Raw genomic sequence first — 23299 nt, forward strand, 5'->3', positions numbered from 1 at the left:
AATTTCAGGGCCAGGAGCGTTGCACGCCACGTGACGGCCCACCGAGCGGTGCCAGACACTGCAGGCGTTACATAATCACGCGCGGCGGCTGCCCGGGGAGGGCCGTGCTCCCTCGCCTCATCGCCTTGGCGGGCAGCCTCTCCTCACTCATGCCCCGCAGCCCCAGCCCGCACACACCGCTCACATGGACGGTCACATGTTTCAGAGATGGGAAGGGGACCGCTCCCCCCAGCAGTCAAAACTGTTTGTTAAATCGGCAAAGGAGATTAGAGTGAGTGAAGAAACGCGTGGCATCCGAGGGAGCACCTGGCTTCCCGCCCGGGGGAGCTGCAGGAGATGGGCATCCCGCACAAATAGGGGTGCTCCCACGGAGCGCAGGATGCGGCCTTGGTGTTGGTCTGGGACCTGGCAAGCCTCTGTGAAGGCTAACAGCTGACTGGCAGAGCCTTGCCCCTGGCAGCCGGCAGCCAGGCCCCTGCTCCATCCAGCCCCTGAGCACGTGCAGGGAGGTCAGGGTAACTCCCCTCCTCTGCCTGGCACGTACTGATCACACCGGGTATGACTCACCTGAAGGGATTTTCCACAAACGAGGCGGGTGCTGTGTAATAAGGGATATATATTAACTGCAGGGGATAAAACTGTGTGTTCCTCTCCACATCAGAGACACGGACTAGATGCACTTCAGGCAATGGGATTCCGACCAGTTTCACCATCTGCAGATCTGCATTGCCAAATATAAAAGCCGCAGATCACAGCTGAGGGCTGGAGGAGCACGGGGTTAGCACGCATCCCAGCTCGCGCCAGCCCCATGTTGACATCCAGCTTACTGAGTTGGAAGCTGCTGACCATCCCACCCACCTGCATCTTCAGTGCCTTGACACCACAGGGTGGTCTGCGAGGGATGGTGCCATGTACAGGTCCCTGTGCTTTGTCTACCCTTGGACTGCAAGTTTTTAGAGCCACCTTGACCCAGAATTCTTTCTTCAGGAGAACAGGCACTGCAACTGCAGCTAGCCAGCACAGCAGGACAGGGCTTTGAAATCCGTACAACACAAGCAGTGACTCTTTTTATGTATGCCAACATTTCAGCAAATAAAAAAAGGCATGTCTTTTCCTACTAGAAGCCAACTTCAGAACAAGAATTTGTGCAGATAATCCAGAGCCAAGTTACTAAATCAGTGTTAAGACATTTGTTCAACAAATCTTTCATTCACAAAGCCCAGGAGCATGTTGTCTGCTTGATTTAAGGAGGACAGAAAATGGGCACCAAACCAATTGCTAAGTTCTGCACTGTCACACAGAAAGTTCAGGTTATACTTTCAGAGACCTTTGAAGGTGAGTCATTTGGTCCTCTGGAGAGAAGCCCAAAACAGGAGATAGCCTGTGATAACTTGAAAGTACCCTCTGCTGCCCTGACACATTCCACTGCACTGAGACAATGTGAGGAGCGCATGGGCCAGGCAGTGGCTCAGCATAAAAAGCAATGCCATATTCAAGTAGCCCATCAGAGGAGAGATCAGTTCCCTCGCATTGTCCTTCACAATCCCATCTCACAGCATAAAAATCTAGACTGAAGTCAGTCCTAGACCCAAACACACAATGTCTACCAAGTCAGAAACAGACATTAGTGCAATATATATAATCACCGATTTCAGAAAAAATAAGGCAGTTTCACCAGGGTGGCTCATGCTTGAGTCAGATGGGCACTGTAACTTGTTGTAGCTGCACATGTGCTTTTCTAGCAAGAACGCCTTTGAAAGAGCCCCTTTGTGCACAGCTGCAGCTGCCCAGCGGCTGGTTTGCCACCTCCTGTGGCTTTGGAGGCCCCTACTGGAAGTTGGAGATGTACGTGCACTGTGCAGTCTGGGGCAATAAAGCAGCTCCTTTTCATCTGGCAAAGCTGCAGCATGAAATTAATAGTTTGGGATTGTGTAGAGGGCTTGAGAAAACACGTTTAATTTACCCTGATTTTATTACCTCACAGTTTTCAAGTGGGGCAATGCCCCAGCTGGCTGAATAGTAAAATCATACTGCATAGGGCTTAGCAGCAAAACAGACAGATAGTGATCAAAGTGCTGAACTCAAGACGCAGAAGCCATAAACTGTTGGCTAGTTCAAAAGAAAACATTATCCCAGCAACGTTTCCTTTCCGGCTCTCAAATAAAGTCTCTCTTCAGCTAAAAATCAGAATGAAACAGAGAAAAGGAGGAAGTGTGCAAAAAATGGGAAAGACAGAGATGGTTTAAGAAATCAAGGGAACTATTTTTTTCCAGTCTCAAATCGTTTAGAGTTCAAAAAGTGGTTTAAATATAAATTTCATATTTATATATAAATATAAATTTAATTCAACATATATTTAATTCAACGTATGTATCAACTACTTTACTACTTTGCTAAGTTCACTTTTCATTTTTTAAACAGGAAGTAAAATTCCCTGTTTTTAGATTACCTGGTGGTCTAGAATTTATTACTGAGAAAAAAACAAGCTCTTTCAGTATCATAAATATAGAAAATAAACAGCTTCATTTTAGTCAAGTGCCTATCTGTAGACCACACTCTGGAGAGCTGGCCCTTCTAACCAGAACCTCCCAGTGTATGAGGTAAGACCCCAGAAAGAGCCAGTTCATCCGTGCCCTCCTAATCCTAGTTCAACACGTGTGCTATGCATGCTAAAATGCAGCCAGCACTGCTCTCATTTGACTCCCTTTCCCTTGGGCTGCATGGCATAGCAGGTTATTTGCACACACAAGCAGAAATAGGTAGCACTCTGCCCAGACTTCTGCAATACAAATTACTTGTTTCTGACTAATCATATCACAGACCAAAGTAATCTCTTAAACTTGTTACTCTGGCTGTTGTTGTTGCTTTTTTTTTTTTTCTTTTCCTTCCACACAGACATTTCCACACACAGCAAAAGAACAAAAATCCAAACCCAAATAACAAAACCCGAGTTTTTCCAATGCACAATGTTTTTCACTGTAAGAATACTTCAATGTGAAGAAAGAGAAGGCAGATATATAGCCTAAACTGTTCGAATCACATTTTTTTTGAAGGGCTGCCTGAGTCCTTATGGTCAATCTTATTTTCAGAGTTAAAATTACTACTTGACCAAAAGGCAACAAGCAGGACAAATTTAATAAAGACTGAGACATAACCACAACAATCCTCTGTGCTACACCAAGTAAAATTTACTGATCATTGCCCACTTCACTGCCAGCAGAGAATTATCACTGTTATTTCTTCTCCCTCACAAAAGCAACCTAATTAATAAGGGTTTCTTCACAAAAATCTAGGAAACTCAGGCTGCATATTCTCTGTTCCTCAGCAACATTTCCAGCCACTTCGAAAAGCCTGCTCTGACTAATAAAAGAGGAAGAATTTCACAAGTACGTCTAGCATTTGTTTAAATGCAAAGAATATTATTTTTAGAGAGCCACAGTCAAACTTTGTATATTTAAAACAGTTTGATTTTCAAAAAGGTTAAACTGAACCCAGAAGAGTAGCCTTGAGAAAGCCTACAGCTGAGAACTTCTCATTCGTTGTAGCTGAGAAAATTCCTAGTTCAAACAAGGTTTAGTCCTCATGCTTTCTTAGGGTTCAGCTCGGAACACTATGTATGATCAGGGTCCCTCACGTCACACTTTTCTGCATGGCTGAGATCAGCAACAAGTATTTCTCCTCTGTCTTGCCTCCAACTCCAAGTTGTTTCACTGCGTCAGTAAGATATCTTCATACTAGACAACCTTAGAACTCAAGGTTATAGACATTTCTTTGGCACCTGAAACTGACTGGCACTCAGTCCTACTGGACATGGGGCTAATGGGACATAAACTGCTACGATATAAAGCCGAAGAGTCCAAAAATCAGTTTTCTGCAAGAAAGAAGAGAAAGGTAGCAAAAACAAACAAAAGAGGGGGAAAGGGGGTGAGGATAAAAGTCTTGCAGGAAAAAGGAATATAAGGTGACACCACTCCAGTAACTCCTCAATACTTAGATATAAAATGATTTGGGCAACTCTGTCAAGAGGGATTTCTAGTGTGTTAAGGTCCTCACCCCCACCTTAAGTGACAGCTCTGCATCTGGAGTTATCAAGAGTAGTCCAAACGTTAAGAGACAGCTTCCTTGTCTCATGGCTCAGCCAGAGAGCCATACAGCCTCTCCCTGGCATCCACACAACGTCAGCACATTAAGCTTGTGACTATTCACAGCAGAAGGCATTCACACGTGTGCCCTCCGAATGAGACCTGAGTGATGGCAAAACTGCAGTGAGAAGAAAATGGATTAATCAGACTTCACTGTCAAGGTGTCATGTGCTGCCCGTGGAAAATTGCTGAGCAGTAAACAGGGAAAACAAAGCACAACCTACACAGAGTATTCATTGCTGCAGACTGAAAGAACACTTTCAGGCTTTGCCCAACAAAAACCTCTCTGCAAAAAGCCTAGGGGTCAAAGTGACACCAAGACAATTAAGCTCATAATCCTCAAGGTAATCACCAACTCCAAAACAGGTCCCTCATTGAACAGCCTGGTCAACACAGATCATTTAGATATTCTTGCCTTTTCCCTGGAACTCCAAAGGTCAGGTAACCAAAAATGAACCCAGCTTTCATTTAAGTAAATAAACACATGCATAATTCAGTAAAGCATATTTCAAGCTCTGGGATTTGCAGAATCAAAACTTGAAGAACAGATACTCTAGAGGCTCAAAGAAATCCCAAATTAACTACTTGTAATTACAAAATCTCGTGATTTTCAAGCCAGATCTCGTGATTTGTTTTCAGCCTGACTCAGGGTTTTCAATGCTTAGAGTTGGCAACTCTGACTAAGCAGGGATATGAAATAAGAGTGAGAGTGACTACCCGCCAGGCTTCTGTTTTCCTGGGACAGAAGACAAAGCAGCTCTGACAATTCCAGCTGGCAATACCATCCAGGCACTCCTCCAAGGCCAAACACACTGGATAAAATTCTCATCAGACAAAAAAAACTGTATCAGAAGCAGTTACTGTTGTTGCTTAATAGCTGTTTTCTTAAGTTTAATATAGCATGTATTTTCCTTGAAAGGATGAAGGGGGTGGAAGGGAAGAGTTGGGCCACAGTATCAACAAATCCCTTGCCAAATGTCATTAGTGATGAAGTCTCTTACAAATTACATCAGTATGAAACAAATCAGAAAACAGTGAGTTTCCATTTCCTCCTCACGTCTGGCTAGACAGAGACTTCAAGATCAGCTTTCATCTAAAGTTCGGTATCAACCCTCCTGTGCTTCTTGCTTAGTGTGGCAGGGGTGTTAAGCAAGTAATTGCTATCGTTAAAAAGAAAAATAGCTTGATCACTCCTGCTCCCCATCCCTGTCAAATACTGACTCCTTCATTAGGCTTCCCCAGAGCCATTCCAATACACTGCGCTCATCTTCTCCCTGCTCCAGATAGAGGCAGGAGGCTCCAGATGGGGCATGCCTCCAGCCACGACCCTTGCACCTTCCTGAGTGATGCCTAACCCTGAGCCAATAACCCCAAGCACCTCCACCAAGATGGTATCTGACAAGATGCTCTGGACTGTAATGGGACTCAAATGTCCACCTTCTAGTAGCACTCAGTCCTCCCCACCTGCTCATGGGTGAAACAAAAAGAGGGCAAGTGCAATGAGAAACTAAGAAGAAGGGCCTTTCTGCTTCTTACTGCTTTTGCTTCCCCTAGAAAGGCAAGAGTGTATCTGAAAGAAATGTGTCCTTAGTTCTTCGTGTTTTGACTGACAAAACCAAATAATACCATAAACAGAGTTTTTCTATAGAAATTCAGCTCCTGAAACACTTTACCGAGCTGTGAATCTTTGACTAAAGCATTTATGTAACACCATCTATTCACGCTGCCCTAACTAACCTTAACTAACCATTCCATTATAATGAGTCCATTATCCCCTGCTTTATTGTATTTTTTCTTAAAACAGAGATCAAAGATTTGGATCTAGTGGCATCATGCCGATTTCATTTTTATTACTGGCTCCCTAGGTCTATCATAAATATTCATTGGCCATCCTTAATACAATGCATTGAATTCTGCTCACTGCTCTCACTGGTGCAATTGCAAACTACAAACAGGGTTGTTGCTCAAACATATTAAATAAAGCAACGGCAAATTTCTGACAGTCAACAACAACAACAACAAAAAAAAAACACCACAAAACAAAACAACCCTTCCCTCTTCCAAGGAAATTCAAGGCTGAAGGAGACATTTTCTCTCGCCCCCTCCACGACTGCAGACATTTGACTGCTGTGGGAGGTTGTCTGTGCAGCAGCAGCAGCAGCAGCAGCTGACCTGCTCCCACAGACAGGAGGCATTTTTGAGAAGTCCACAGTTGCCACATAGTGGTCTCTGTGATAATGCAGCATTACACTGCGTTCATCAGGATAAACAAAAAATGTTCCTCGATAGAGAAATAAAAACTGCTCAGAAATTTGGATTTGATGCATAGCAGCTAATACTTATAAATATTAGTTAATGGGGGTGAGGTTAGAAATATCCCACCACTCAGTCAGCAGAAAGTGTTATACGTATTTTTTTTTTTGTTATAACACCCAAGAAGAACTGCAGATATCCCAAACTTCAGGATGCTGCAATTTGTTTCTTCTCCCATAATCATCACTCCCACATTCCATGCAACTCCTCATCACAGTGCAGCTCTCTCAGCATGAGGCAGGCAGGTGAGGAAAACACAAAGTTTACCTGTGTGCTTTGCTCCTGCTCTATGAATAAACACAGACTCAGGCTACTTGGGATGTCATCTGGACAGTTTAAACAATCACTAATTGCTAAAATTTGGTTGGCCACGGGAATTGCATTTCTCTCCATGTTAATCGACTATTAGATCATTAATACATATAGAAACATAGAATCATAAAATCCTTAGAGTTGGAAGGGACCACTGAAGGCCATTAAGTCCAACTCCCCTGCAATGAACGGGGACACCACAACTAGATCAGGTTGCCTGAGACCTTATCCAGCCTCACCTTTAAAGCATCCACAGATGGGGCATCCACCACAACTCTGGGTACCCTGTTCCAGTGCCTCATCACCCTCACTGTAAAAGATTTTTTCCTTATATCTAACATAAATCTACACATTCTGAACTTCCCTTGTACTATTGCTACAGATTCTGCTAAAGAGTCTGTCTCCTTCTTTCCAGTAGCTCTCTTTTAGATACTGAAAGGCTCTATCAGGTCAACTTGCAGACTTCTCTTCTCCAGGCTGAACAGCCCCAGCTCTCTCAGCCTGCCCTCATAGGAGAGGTGTTCCATCCCTTGGATCATTTTTGTGGCCCTCCTCTGGATGCACTCACAGGTCTATGTCTCTCCTGTACTGAGGACTCCACATCTGGATGCAGTACTCCAGGTGAGGCCTCACCGGCAGAAAGAAGAGGGGCAGGATCACCTCCCTCAACCTGCTGGCCATGCTTCTTTTGATGCAGCCTAGGACACAGTTGGCTTTCTGGGCTGTGAGGGCATATCAGACACTCTGTATTCTTTTAAAACCAAAGCAGTGTGGTAGGACATGAAATGCTCATTCAGATATTTATCTTCTAACGTGACTCCACCACAGAGGTAATATACTGCTCATTGCAAAATAAGATGCCACTGGAATAAATCATCTAAAATAAATATTTATATTTATGCATAGGAATATATTCTCAAACAAAACTCCACAAATCTGAAGATGAGAACCATACGATAAAACTGCTGACTCAGTTTATTTATTAATCTACAACATATCTTTGGTCATTTATCTATCCCCTTGCCAATCTAGTATCTGCTAGAAACTTGTATTAAATTCCTAAAAATCTTTTACTGCTTTGGTCATGATTTAAAATACATAAATAAAACCAGACCGAAATAAAACCTTGATTCTGATGCCTTCATGATGTAGAATTTGATTCAAATTTGTGTAGTGAAATCTTTAGTGAAATCCATCCCACAATTTAAAAAAAAAAAAATCTACTGTAGTTCTTTACATGTAGGATCCTGTTAAGTTTCAGCAATTTTGTGCCTGAATAAGGTGACACGAATCATATTCAGAGGTCTGTGAAGGTTTCAACTGTTAAAAGTTGCACTCTTTTCTATTTGTTTTTAACTAAAAAACAATATTAATAGAAAAGGATGCCTAACAGTTCACAGTGAGTTAGGATCTCCTTGCTGGTTTTGCTGTTCTTCACATCAGACCCATAGAAAGGAATTCATATGAAAAAAGGAGAAAACAAGGAATACCCTTTTGTCACAAATACTATACAGACAGGAAGTTACAGAGTAGAAGTTAGACATACGAAGTTCAGAGCAAGGTTTGTTATTGTTTTGCTTGTTGCCACATCTACACAAAAGACAATATCGTATGGTATCAGATGCTCCTTTAGAGGAAATATATTATATGCAAGAAGGGCAGATGATACAAGTTACAAAACAGTTTATCAATCAGGATGTGGGGCTTAATATTTCTGAAACAAATCTGGAGAACAACATATCATATTCTGAGAAAATGAAAAATAAATATGTGCTACTGAGAGGCTGAGAGCTTTAGAAAGAAATGTATTTACTACTGTGTCTTCTCAGCCTTGGTATCTGCCACTGGACTTATTTATGACTTGGAGAAGAATAAATAAAAAATATGAAACAAAGAAAAATAAGTGTCGGTGAGCTGAGTTAAAAGCACCTTTAAGTCTCCAGAGATAACACATTTGGATGAGGGTGACAGTTAATAATTATATATTAAAAAGAGGGCAACATCATGAAAGCACCCAGTCCCATAAAATAGTTAGAGATATATTTCACTCCCATGGCAGCATATTCAAGAGCTCATCTTTCACTGAATCAGGCCTCTACACCTCAGCAGAGGTCAGAAATGCTGTCTTCTACCTGTGCTTGACAGATGACCCTGTCCAGGTGACCAAGAGCCACAAGCTCTGCTTCAAACTATGCCTGACAGAGACAACAGCAAGCGCCTCACAACTGGCCCAGGCAAGCGGCCTTGAACATCCCTCCAAATACAAGCGGATGATACTAAAAGTCTGCATCAAATGTTTGGGGCCTGTGACTTAGAGAAAAAAATGTTTCCCTTTAAAAGGAAGCCATGCTTTTCAGAGACTGAGTAGCTGCAGTTGCAGGTTTTTGCAACAGAAGCAAAATAAATCTCCTATAAAGTGATCGGAAACCCAGCAGAATATCTGGGGATGGTCCAAAGGCATGCACATTGCAGAAGGGGTACTACAAAGATCAGGGAAGTTACTTCCGAACAGTCTATTTCATGTTGTGTGTCAAAGCACCAGAAACATGCAGCAGTAACAACATGCCCTAGTAGCTGATGGCCCGAGGCGCTAAACACCCCGGCTAATAATCCCTGGCTGGTACAAACAATGGTATAATGTGCTCTGTGATATCCTCATGCTTAGTTATTCTAGCTTGAAGCTGAGAAGGAGGGGAAAGTGAAACTGCATTGGTTTGTTTCACTGTAGGTTTTATTGCTTTGGCTTGTAAAATGTCAGCATATGTGTATAATGAGAAATTACCACATTCTAAGGATCTGACCACATTTAGTGTGTAGTCTTGCATATCTGAGTGCTCTGACTCTCATTCTGCTGCAATTACTGGCTCAGAGGATTCACAGCAATAGCAAAGCTTGAATATTCCACTATGATGAATCAGTGCCACACACCAGCACCTTCGTGTAAACCCTCACGTGGATGGAGACTTTGCCCCAGAAGTGTCTGAACTTCCTGCCATGCTTGGTCACTTGACTGTTGTGACAAATTCACAACACTGCTTTCCTCACCCATACCAATGCATGTGCTGGTTGTAGCCGCCAATCTGGCACTGCTAAAGCTTCTTTCATGAACCTCCAGTTCCTCCCAGACTGCACTTATTTTTTATTAAGGTAAGGGCTTAATGCAGGATATTGCAAAAAATGTACTTCACCATCTGAAACTGAAAGGTGATTAAAAAAAAAAATAATAATTCAACACAAACAGCATTGAGCTTAAATATTTTCCTACAGTATTTTGAACCTCACATTACTGTACAAACTCACTGAGTGAGGAGAACAATCTATTGACAATAGAAAAAAGAAACAGCCTAGTGCATAGTCATTTTTCTCTATGAACAGAAATAAAGCAGACAGCAAAATTGTTGAAAAAGTAAATATGATTCTTTGGAATGTTTGTGGTGTCACTAATCCAAAACGTAATGGAAATAAAGGAATTTCACATCCTTTCTCTGACACAAAGTAAATGTCCTTTTAAGGCATAATACATTCAGAAAATCCTCATGTGTTCAGAATTATTCCCTTTCCCCCCCCACTTATTATTACCTATATATGTTATTTATCTGCATACTGCCTAATTCACAGATGCAGTGAAAAGAAAATAATCTTGAAAAGTAAAATAGAAGGCAATAGCTACACTTTCAATTACAAAAGCTGACACACTGGGACACTGCAGTGGCTCCCAGCAACATCACCCAACTTCTAAGGCACACTGAGATCATTTTTCCCTGCACAAAAAGACCTGCAGTTCTACTCGTTTCAGCTTGACGGGTAGATCAATATATTTACAAACTGGGACAGCTCCTTTTGACAAAGTTGTTCGAGTTTTCTCAATAGCTGCATGTGAAATGACTCAGTTTTTCTGGGATAAACTGACCAACTGCCAACAGAGGCTATATCATGGATATTCGCAGCGAAAAAGAAGCTGTACATTTCAGATTTCACATGCATTTTGGTGTTGTTGCTGACAACAAAAGGAGAGGATAGCTTACATTTCATAACTAAAGTGGAATACAAAAATATTAACATTCCAAAATGGAAGGCTACAATGAAAGCTTCCTCCACCATTCTGAACAGTGAAGCTAGTGCAGAAGTATTATGAGAAAGACAATATCTTTCAGGAGTTTTTCCAAAATAACGTGGAAAGCACAACTACATACTTCTGACAATTAAGCAGCTTACGCAGTCTTTGTTCTGCTGACACTTTAAAAATATTCAACATTTTTAATTATTTATACTGCAATTCAACACCTAAGGCAGAAAGTAAGTATTATGTCTGTTCCAGAGCACAAATAACCCTTACTGAAGTGTACAGCCAATTGTGCTTTTTCTAGAAACTACCATTTGGCAGGATATACGATCTTGGGCTCTACCATATTCTCTAATACACTATGACTCATTAGGGCTCTGACCTGCCAATAACATTACAGTGAACTTGTCAAATATACATGTTATCATGTATAAAACTGTACTTTTTTTCAAGAGATGCTGACCTCATTAAGAACAACTGGTAAATCTGAAAGCTCAAGGCACTGACATGTCAAAGCAGCCAAAGTGGGTTGAAATGTTGCACAACCCAACAGAATCTAACAACTTCATCCAATTTGCTGAGGTTGGGTTTGAGTTTAGCTTCTGAACTCTCTTTGAAGCAGCTGGGAGCACTCACTGCTCTGGGCCCACCTGCTCTGGGCCCACCTGCTCTGTTGCTTTCAGAAGGGCAGCAAGGAAATTTTAAGATTTCAGTTAGCTCCAGTCACTTGCAAAGTGCATCGCTGGCAATGGCCTACATCTCTCAGGTGCTTCTGAAAATGTGCTCCATATTCTGTGACATGTAAGCATGTCTGGAGTCAGCATTCATAAAGAAGTTAAACTTTGGCACTATGGCAAAGAACAAGAAAAAGACTTGACTAAAAACTTTAGAAATACTAGACCAAGTGGTGGTATAAAAACCACCAGCAATAACAAACAAACACAGATGGGGCAGACCTAGTCCAAGGGCAGTCCTTTCACTGTTCCTCTTCTTAAACAGTCAATACAAAGTGTGCTTTTATCTATACCACAGTAATTGTCTGGGCACTGCTTCACCCAAGTGCCTTAATGCTGTTCCGAAAGATATTTCTGTAAGAGAGGGGCTGTAGATCAAGTTACATTCCAGTTAGTTACCTAATCAATACAAATAGGACTAGGACTTAACACAGAACTCCAGGGAGATTGTGATAATCACCTGCAATTACTTATGAAAGCCAATCAATGACCAGGAGGTTTTATGTGTCATTTATATACCTTAAATCAAACTTCTGAAATTAAACTTCCTAACACAATTAGATGTTGCAGCACTTAGCAAAACAATGCGCAAGCAAGCACTGCCTCAAAGGCAGACTGCAAGTCAACTGAGGATGAAGCAAGAGAGCATGAGCAGCACAGACCACGCAACAAGAGGAGGCTCAACAGTAGAGTTGACTCTAGGCAATGGATAAGGGACAGATTGGAAATAGTCATGAAAACAGTATAATACGCTCCTAAAGCTATCTTTTCCTCTTGTTGCTTCATCAATACAGACTACTTTACAGCAGTCAAATGAAAGAAAAGACAACAGAATGCCAGGTCCCATACCTGGATCTTAAGTATGGGAAGAAAGAGAGAGGATGATATTTGAATTCATTTTTTTTCTGATTTCTTACTGTAATAAAGTCTGCAGAAAGTGGAAGTTTACCATTTCTGTCAAATGTATCACAAAAAATATGTTATGATGAATGATTAAGAAACTGAGGCTTTTTGTCAGAATGTCATGTGTCCCTCTGTAGCTCTGCACTCACATTACTGTTCAATCACAAAATACTAATATCCCATAATATTAGCAAGAGATAGAATTGAGGGAATATTAGATATAGAATATCCCAAGTTGGAAGGGACCCATAAGGATCATCAAGTCCAACTCCTGGCTCCACACAGGACCACCCAAAAATCTGACCATATATCTGAGAACATTGTCCAGGTGCTTCTTGAACTCCGGATAACATTTCAGACAGTGACAAAACCGTTCACTAGAAGTTGGAATCATGCACAACAGGCTATTCATTGTTCTATTTTTACTGTTCTGAAGTCTTTATTACAATGACTCCTAAGAATATAAAGCCAGATACGTACTTGCAAATCATACAGGCTTGTTTACTCGTTTATTTGCTTGCACTGATTCATTATGTTTCTCACGTGTAAAATCTATGGGATTTAAGAGAAAGCATGAAGGAGAAATACTGTTTCCTCAAAAGCTCTTTTACCTGGCGTGCCTTTGCAACTCCTGAGATAGTGGAAGTCACAAGAGGGGTCTGGGCTTACACCCCTTGGTGTCCACTGCTGAGGACCAGAGGCTGGGCTGGCAGGGGGCAGAGCCCCTACAAACCAATGGAGTACACTCCCTCTGGTGGCTTCACTCAGTCTTGATTTATCAGCATCCATGCAAAGGCACCAAGAGCAATTAAAACAGACAAAGTTTCTTGGTTTGTTTGGAATATTGTGCATTGAGGCACTGTTTTTTTCCACTTTAGATTATGTTAACTTTTGGTGGGTCAGCGTAACTATTTTGGAGAAGTTTGGCACTTTTTTTCATAATATGCAGTTACAAAAGAAAGGAAGTTTTTCCATGTGATGCAGCGGGATTATGGACCCAGAAAGTTAATAGAGTAAGTAAGGATAATAATAAAGAATAATATCTGCTTCATGTGTGAAACTTATTAGGACATGAAAAAAACTCAGAACTGTCTGCTCTGGCCTAACCACATTCTTCTTTTAGCTAGATTCTTTACAGGAGGTGAAGAGGAAATATATTAGCTCTGCTTGTACTGGTTTGGTTGTGTCAGTATACAGAAAGGCTTATGTTTTGCTATTGCTTCTTTTGTCTTCATTTCACTGTTCTGCACTGAGAGTTTTTTAATCTTGTTGGCAGGGTTGCTTAGAAGCTTGGGCAACACGCTCCCATATCCATACGTTGAAATCAAAATAAAGAGTATATCGTCAAAACAAAGACACTGTGAATATTCCCCATTTGTAATATATGTCTCATTTATCATAACAGAGAAGAGTTTCTGCCTAACAACATTGTTTGACAGTACCAAAACACTTAACTGTAAAAATAAAGTCTCATACAGTCATGAAATAGGCACGCAGATCTTAGTCACCAAAACACTTCTTATGGTTAGATTAGGAGTAAGATTGAATCTCATAGCTATCATATCTGAATGGTGGATAAGTCTGCCAGGTACAATAACACGAATGAGCACTGTTACTTTGATATGTGAGAATATTTGGGTGTAAAAGCCTAAAACAGTGAAATGGTGCGACTTTTCTCAAGGTAAAGTGAAACCCATGAACACACTTGACTAAACATGTCAGCTGTGATCAAATGAAAATAATGGCAGTGAAAGATTAGATAATAACTGTATGATTCATCTTTATGAGTGAATAATACTGATTATACTGAGAATTTGGGGAATACTCAGAAATACGGATAAGGAAACACAAAAGATACACAAAAAGCTTATAACCTCTAGGAAGGGAAAGCTGAGATGCAAGTTGAAATCTAGCTACCAACACCCAAAGCCGAAAGCAAAATAAAGTGGATATTTGAAAGAGTTGTTTTTCTGTTTTGAGAAAAAACTGGGCAAATGTTAACGGATTCAAGAAAAATTAAAACATTTACAGACTGTGTCACTTCTCCACAAAACAGGCAACTCTACTTAAACATTACATATTCCTGTCACATATTTATAAGCATTAAAATGTTTATGGAGCACAAAAGTCTGGCACCACAGGCAGCGGAGAAAACTGTACAATTGCAATTAAAAAACCCAATGCTCCCAATTGATTATCTGCTAGATAAAGTCAGATGTCAGACCAAAGGACTAGTTTCTAGAAACGCACACTTCCAATACATAATAATTAAATAGAGCAATACTAGCTACTGCAAATTTATTTAGTCTTTCTTGCTCTGACTTTTAAAGTCCCTGTACAGAACTATCTACGTAAGGCAAGTAGTTTCCTTTGTTTAAATCTTACTTTCTGTCATGCCGCACAGTTTCTGAAAAACCACATCATCTTCAAAATGCGTGAGAAATTGAAATCATGACATATTCTGTTACTGTTCTAGAACCCACATTTTAATACCATTCTATTAGTTCTATTTTTAAAAATAAAATGGTAGCAGTACCTCTTCCGCAAAGTTAGTTTTCTTGTCGAGCATTTCTCGTAATGTCTGAAGAATTTTAATGCAGAGCTTTTCTTCTTTCTCCATCAGCTTCTTTGTGTGATTAATCAACCTTAAAGTAAAATATTAAACCTTAAAGAGCATTGCACGTTGTTACTAAGCCATGCTAAAATTTCTTCATGCAAAAATTACTCATCATTATATTTTTCCTTAAGGAAAGGAAATAAAAGTAGACAAAAGAAATCATAATTAAAAAGGAAATGGGGCTTTCAAGGCATTGTGAGTTTTTTATTACAATTTGTGCATCTTCTTGCCCATACAGAAGGCAGAATTCTACACCCACTTTATTCTGAATGTTTCCAGATTAAGATCCAAACTTGCTCTTTCTTTTTTTACTTGAAGGTAACTATGCATTTTCATTAACTTTTATTTAAAGCTAATCAGAGTTCATTGTGCTTCTTACAAGCTTTAAAAGCTACAACCTTTGTACACCTTCCAACTTCAATGATGGTTGTAATAAATAATTATATAATGACCAAATTTATTTTATAATGAGCCAACTGGATCCAAAAGGATCCCCAAAGCATTCCTAAAAACTTCACATGGAAACATTCAGAAATGCAGTTATTTGGCTGAAGCACAGCCATTGTTTACACTCACACAACTTCATGAGACTTTCTCAAGTCAGAAAACAAGGTACATGTTTGCCTCTAGCTAAAACTGTGCCAAGAGTTGGATTTTGGTATCCTTAAGCCAATGCCAGAAGAAGCCTTTTTGTCTGTACAGAGCAAGTCCTAGCATAGCTGCTGTGAAAACAGAAGAAAGGAGGAAATCTGAAGGCCTTGGACAGGTTTCTTCTCTTCAATACCAGTGTTGGCTTATGGTTAATAGAACAGTGTTTGAATTAAAGTGTATGATGAACTCACAGCAAAGGTGTGCCACCAATTTACATAGACATATTACTGGTCATAAAGCACAAGCAGGCACCCAAAATAGGCTTGAGAGGGACAAAACAGCATCATCTAAATCTCTGTCCTGTAACACACTGAAACTGATTATATTTAAAGCATTGCTAACTTTGTGTGCTAAAGCCATCTTGGACTCAATAAAAACACCATGCAGGACTTTCCCATTGTCATGTTAACCAAATTCATTAATTACAAGTCCAAAAATATACAGATCTCAGGTCTGCAGTACTAACAATATTTTTTGAAGTTACATATTTATATCAGGGTTCTTACATTGCTCTGCAAAACATTCCTTGCTGTGCAAGTTAATTAAATCCAACAGAAACTTGTTTATTGCATTATGCAGGCCATACTCAGCAGACCTCAACTTGATTTGATACTGACTTTGAACAGGAGTTTGAGCAGAGGGAATGAGATGGAACAAGCTCCAAATTTAACTTCACTTTTCCAAAATATGAAGTATATTGTTACAGTGCTACCTCTGCAGAATAAGCAAAAAGCCAAGGAACCAGGAGAGCTTCCAAATGTGTCAATTTCCCCCACATTAAGTCAGTTGAAATTAGAGTTTCTCAAGGGCAGTGAGGGCAACTCACTCGAGGATTAATAAAAAGTATCGAACAACTCTATTCCAATGCAAAAATTGCAAATAAAAGATCTAATAATTCAGGATCAGGTGGGGTGCCAGTGAAATGTATCTTAAAAAGAGTCACTGCCGTTTAAAATAAAAAGGAAATGGTTTATTTGCTTTATTAAAAAAAAATAAATAAAATAGCCCTGAGCACCCTTCTCCATTATGAAATCCTGGAAATTCTACCACAGAAAGTCTAAATTTCTGCTGTCAGCTTGGAGAAACTTAATAGCAAAAGTAGCCCATTAAGAAAACAGAAGTAGGTTGTTCCTGTCAGAATTTTAACAAGTTTCTAACATTCAATTTCTAGGCAGACAAGGCAAGCAATGCTCTCTCTACTCCTCTCCAGACTTCTAGATCTCTGAAAAATATAAAACATGCAGCGAAAGACCTCAATTTAAGATTTCAATACGAACTCAGACTCCTACACGCTTAAGTCACTATGGAAAATTAGAGAGGAGTGCTGTTGAAAAGTTTAACTTCCAGTCATCTCTTCCAAAGAAGGCTCTCCTTACAACACTTACTTGGACATGAAAGCACCACATCTTATTCTGGCATCGCTCCCTTCTGGAAAAAGCAGCTCTGGACTATGCAGCACATCAACCAGCACTGAGAATTCAGCCTGCATCATGGGAGTGAATTGCTGCTCCAAGGAGGACACTACATCCTAGGAAATATAGATGAGTATGATTTAGAACTAAAGTCAGCCAAGAAAACTAGAATAACATTGCTGTGGAGCTGCACAATACTGTGGGCTATTTGACCCAGCACTTCTTAACCCATGCTACAGTAAAGCAACCTCCTTCTGCACGGCTGCTCCTCAAGCTGGATGAGGAGGGGAAGGTGCCCACTACTATCCATCTTGCTGTTTTCTTTTATATTTCCACCCTGCAATAATACCTCCAAAACACTCAGGAACATTCAGAAAGAGAGGAGGGCCATGAAGATGATCAGAGGGCTAGAGCATGTCCCCTGAGGAACAGGCTGAGAGAGCTGGGGCTGTTCAGTCTGGAGAAGAGGAGGCTCCAGGAGGCCCTTATAGCAGCCTCCCAGTACCTAAAGGGGACCTACAGAAAAGCTGGGGAGGGACTTTTTATAAGGGATATAAAGGGACATACATAAGGAATAGATTTTTATAGCAACAGGATGAGGAGAAATGGCTTTAAACTGGAAGAGGGTAGATTTAGACTAGATATGAGGAAGAAATTCATTACTATGAGGTGGTAAGACACTGGAAAAGGTTGCCCAGTGAGGTTGTGGATGCCCCCTCCCTGAAAGCTTCAAGGCCAGGCTGGATGGGGCTTTGAGCAACCTGACCTAGAGGGAGGTGTCCCTGCCTACAGCAAGGGGTTGGAACCAGGTGATACTAAACGTTCCTTTCAACTCAAACCGCTCTATGATTCTATGATGTTTCTATGATGGTGTGCTGGAAATGCACTGCATTTTGTATACATGATGTTAGAGTTTCACCTAAAATGTTGCTTCCTGAGTACGTAGGGCACCTCTATTTATTTGAGTCCTGCTGATTTTCATAAACACCTGATGTCATTTAACCTCTACCTTCACAAGATGATTTCCATGTTGTAAGTAATCTCTAGTGAAAGAAACCTGACATAATGGTTCCTACAAACCAGAAGACCTCCCTCCATACCCCAAAAAGAACATGTGACTGTGACAGGGCAGAAAGGAGATCCTTCTCTGTGGATCACTTTAGGGAACAAAAACAAAGCTCCAACCCCTCTCTACTGACTTCTGTATGAACTGAATTCAGATCACAGATCAAAAGTCTCTCAGTGTTGACTTTACTTTGAACAAGCACCAAACAGTAGCCGAGCCCTCTGCTTCCACCACCAATAAGTTCAAGGTTCACTGTATTCCAGCACTAAAATGGCAACGAGTCTCTCTGTAGTGTTTTCGACTGCTGACACATGACAGATAAATACAAAGCTACTACCAGCCCAAGCCATTTGCTATTTTGTACCTGTAGTTTTTCTATTATGTTCCTGTAATCCCAGGCAGGCCCACCAAGAGCTTCTTTAAAACGTGGTCCGCTGCGGGCTGACATTCTCCACCCCATGGCTGCCCTCTGCACCATGTTAGAGTGACTCTTCATGAACAAGGTGTTGACCTGGCTGTCCAAATCCACTGGAATTGCAATCCCACGGTTCTTAGCTTTAAGAGAAAGAAAGAAGACATCTAGAGTGAAAAAAACTTCACAGTTTTCTGCAAACCGTGGCACGCAAAATCCTGATACTCTAGAAGCTGAGGGGAGATTTCACTTCAGTAAGTTTTAAAAATAAGGATCAAAACCTAAGCTGGTAGAAATCAGCTGTTACCTAGTTAAAGACAGAAAGCTGAACCACTTAAAATGAGCTGCAAATGGTTTCCAGTATATGGTTTCACAGGCACAGACACTTATTTTTAAAAGACAGATTATTTTTGCTACCAACTCATTAAAAAAAAAAAAAAATCAGATCCAGAGATACTAACAAGAGTAACAAAAAGAACATGCAGCAAAGCTATTTTTTCTGTATTCAGGAGTAAATTCAAAAGTTCTTCTTTCTAGCAGACATATGCACAACTTGCTAATTTTTCCCATGTGCTGTTTGTTGCTTTTCTGACTGTTTTTTCTTGCAAAGGCCTTGAGAAACCAAGTGTATACAAATTAAATTTGAAAGACCTTCTCTTCTTTTCTCTTCCTTCAATTTCCTATACAGACAGAATTGCTAAGTCGTGAGATTCTTGGACACTACTGCAAAATAACTGATAAGCAGATACAATTGGCAAATACAGATCAATAATTCGACTTCTTTTATTTTTTTTTTTAGGTTTTGGTGTAAGGTGGGAAGTGATGAAAGAGAGAATAACAGAAAAAAAAAAACAAAACCTGGGGGAAGACTTGCTCCAATTTTTACAGAGCATCCACTGTTGAACTCCCACTGCATACAGAGCTGTCATTTGAAAAGGAACTCCAAAAGACAATGCTAGAAGGTAGCTGCCCTTTCCTTTCTGAATATGTTTACATTAACTGTATCTCTCTATTTCACTTGAGATCAGAGTGACATTCTTCTAAGGCTCTGCATGAGTTGTCTGAAATTTGACAAACAAACAAGAGATTGATGCAGCAATACTTCCACTTGAAAGATTAGGTCACATTGAAATGATTAGTTTTATATTCTATGCCATTTCATTTAATTTCCATGGCACAGTTTATGCTTAGTAAAAACTGAGAAATAGTCCTAGCCCATTTGTGGTTCTCTACCATAAGCTGGCAATAACTAATTTATTTTTTTCCTTATTGAAATGAGGTGGATTTTTTTTAAAAGCATTGGCCCACATTAAAGTTCTGTGCAACATGTCATTTCTCTGAGGCATTTCCCCCCTTCTGCACTGACATGCACAGAAGAGGAAGGCATCAAAAATATCGCACCTCTCCCTCCCTCCTATTTCCTAAAACATACACAACTTCAGGTCCTGAACTTGTGATGTCAATAGATGACCTTCTTTCCTAAACAGACTGTGCATCTAACCTAACAGGAGTACTTGCAAGCACAAAGTCATGTATAGAGCTCTGATGAATGAAGGCTCATGTCTTGCCAAGCACAGTGAGTCACGGATCCCAGGCAGAAACTTTCTCTTCCTCTAAACACTATACTGTAATGACAGTATTTATAATAAACCTAAAAGTGGCTGTGATATCTCAACCCTCAGCTTTAGAGACTGTAGCAAGTGTGCTGTCAGGTGCATCCTCATTCCCTCAGTACCTCTCACCAGCACACCCTACTCTCTTTCCCTTGGCTCCCACAAGGATGTATCCTGTGGCAGGACCATGGCCTCCACCTGTTGATTAGGCTCAACTGCAAAATCCCAGGCCATGTAGATGGGATGTAAGAGAGCTGTAATGCTCTATTTCTAGTTGGTACTTTCTTTTAAATAGTCTGCAGTAGGAAATTAAAGACATTTTTGCTTAGGTCAAGATAGGAAGACATTTCCCAATAACCATATGCAAAAGATCATCACCAGAAGTGTGGCAGTTTCAACACTGGCAGTTGACTTTTCATTCCCACTCTCCATTTGTTTTGAAGGCAAGGTGCTCAATTACCATGAGGAAAATGCTACGTATGGCTGGTCATTATTTCTAATGACTATTTTTCCATGTTACTTGCCCAGGTTATTTTTTCAAAACACTTTGTCCTGTTGCTGCTTACATTATTAAAGAAGTCCATTAAAGTTCTGCAGTGTGGTTAGGATGCTGTTGCCTATTAATCCAATTTATTGTTTCCTAATGTCAATCTCTAGAATGTTATCGGACAACACATACTTCTCAATTAAGTGATATGTATGCAGAATTCTGATGAATCCAGGAATAAATTTAGCAATGGGGAGCACACTGTTCAGAGGAAAACCCAGACTTCTGCAGTCCTACAGATGCCATTTGAAGTTAACAGCTTCCATCAATGTCTCAGCTGCAGTCAAGGACTACGACTGTTCAAAGCATTGCAGCTAATTAAAACTATCACAAAGAAAACCAGAGAGAGAAAAAAAATATTCCTTTGTTTCAAGCAGTTTTTATATGTATAATTCCATTTGTAATTAAGATCTGTATTAGTTGTCAAAGGGCACTGTTGAAGTCTAAGCTGTAAACAAAGCCTTTGTCTTCTTATTTCTTTGCAGCTTGTAGAAAGTTTATCTTTCATTTGTTTCACATTTCATTATTTAAAACAACATGAAACATATTTTTACATTTTGGAAAGCTGATGAACAAATGTGAGCATAAATATTTATTTTTAATTTAGGTGTTGTAGGCTGCTTTCCTCTTCAAAATGTGTCAATCTCCCTGAAAGCATGAACATAAAATATTTAAAAGCATGTTTATTTTTGTTCCACTTAGAAATACTTTTGGACAGCACTCAAACTTGCAAAGTAGGGTTAGAGCTGGTAGAAGAAGGAATGAGGAGGGGGTAAAATTCTGTTCCTCATTTGACTAGTGAACTCAGGAAAAAAGCATACTTATCCATATGTAAACTGGTACCCTCGCTATCTAGCAGGATACTTACCACAATGGACTAGCACATATCTTCAGCTCGGGCAAAAATCTGCCTTGCAGTGGAGGTCACAGTGCCTGCTTACACACTGTGTCAGTCCCAGCTAGGGCACTCTACACAGGGCTAGTCACACTCTAAATATACTATGCTGTTTTGCCAATGCCAGAATAACTGTGATTTGCTGAAGGTCACTCACAAGAATAGTGGCAATAACTGCACTTGAGCCAAGCCAAGTGAACAAATGGCACCCCCAGTAGAAATGGTAAGTAGCAGTGTCCCAAATTCAGATAGGCCATAGCAAAATGTTCTGCTCTATGCTGGGTGGTTGTGGGCATATTCAATGTCCCATCAGCTTTGCCTCTCCTTTTCTGTTTCAACTATGAAGAAGTAGTGTGAGATGGGGACACAAAAGAAAAGGGGAACATTAATGATGAGTATCATTAGCAGCTTATTTCAGGCCTCTCTCTACAAGCAAGCTGGGCTCCACAGAAGTCCCAGTAGCACACTCCGGCTGCTGAGAAGGGCTGAAACGGGCTGAATACATTGTATTTTGTTAAATTACCTGCATGCACATGTCTTCACAGAATCAGAGAATATGGAAGGGGAATCCTTACTGATATGCTGTCCTTTCATTATGCCGTCTGCCTGAGAGTAGGATCGATTTAATACTAAGGATTTCCAGGAAATGGTCCTTATCTGTAATTTTCCTTGGAAAACTATTCTTCAGAGTAATACATCTTGCTGTAAGGAAGCTTTTAATTCTTGATATTCCCACTTTGTGCTTTCTAATTTTAAATTTTTCTCCATTAGCTTTGGATGATACAGTATTTAATAGCTTCTCAGTGTTCAGTGCATTTTGTGCTACATAAAGCAATCCCTAATGTAGGTTTTGGGACACGCTCACCAGGGTTTCACGGCCTTAGAATTCCTCAAGGAGGAGTAGAACACAGAATTTGGGTCACATAACCACCACGGCTGCTCCTAGCTGTGAGCCCCTTACTCTCCTTGCATTTTACACCCCTCTTGTACTTGCAGACTGCTATCTCATGTTCTGCCATCTTCCCTAGTTGTCACTTAACATAGAGATGCATATTTAGTTCAATTAATTTGGCCCCATAAATCAGTCCCTGCAGTTCCTTAATCATTTACTGACTGCTTGACAAATGCATTTGGATGGAGAGACACTAATGCTAGCAACAGCATCACTTTTTAAGGAAAATAAAAGCTTTGTGTAGACAAGACACAAGCCTGCCAGTCTTGCAGCCTTCACTCAGATGTTTTTTTTCCAGCGGAAAATCTACATTAAAATATTTATCAGTCTGTAAAAAGATCATCATTGAATTTTTCTTGCAATTAGGGAAACACAAACAGTTAAAATAGAATAAAATATGTGTTTCTTCTGAAATGTACTCTTCTTGCTGTCAAAAAAGTAACAACAGGATAATTATCTTATTTGAACTAAAAACTGAAAGTGAAGGTCTAGCTTTTATAAAATGGAAAACTGAAATAGGAAAAGGAACAAAGTATTTTCAAGGCTAAAAAAACCGTTTAAGGGAAGTTCATCAGCATGGACATTAAAACAAGAGCAGTGATTCCACAAAAGCAAGAAAATGTATCCTAGACTTTACGTTTAATGTTTCCTATGTGTGATCTGACAG

The 23299-nt window shown here is 40.3% G+C and overlaps 1 protein-coding gene across 3 annotated transcripts in view; it reads right to left on the reverse strand.

Moving 5' to 3' along the window:
* The window catches only part of ITPR2 (inositol 1,4,5-trisphosphate receptor type 2), a 263980-nt gene that overhangs the window by 107508 nt on the left and 133173 nt on the right, over window positions 1–23299 (reverse strand). For all 3 annotated transcript variants that reach the window (XM_085231963.1, XM_085231974.1, XM_085231957.1), the window contains 3 exons: window positions 18578–18768; window positions 17121–17263; window positions 15004–15112 (listed from right to left, as the gene is read on the reverse strand). In XM_085231963.1, the coding sequence (XP_085088089.1) occupies window positions 15004–15112; window positions 17121–17263; window positions 18578–18768 (443 nt within the window). The remainder of the gene's footprint in view (window positions 1–15003; window positions 15113–17120; window positions 17264–18577; window positions 18769–23299) is intronic.

This window comes from Meleagris gallopavo, chromosome 1, assembly GCF_905368555.1.
Source record: "Meleagris gallopavo chromosome 1, MGAL_WU_HG_1.1, whole genome shotgun sequence".
Classification (NCBI taxonomy): Eukaryota; Metazoa; Chordata; class Aves; order Galliformes; family Phasianidae; genus Meleagris; species Meleagris gallopavo.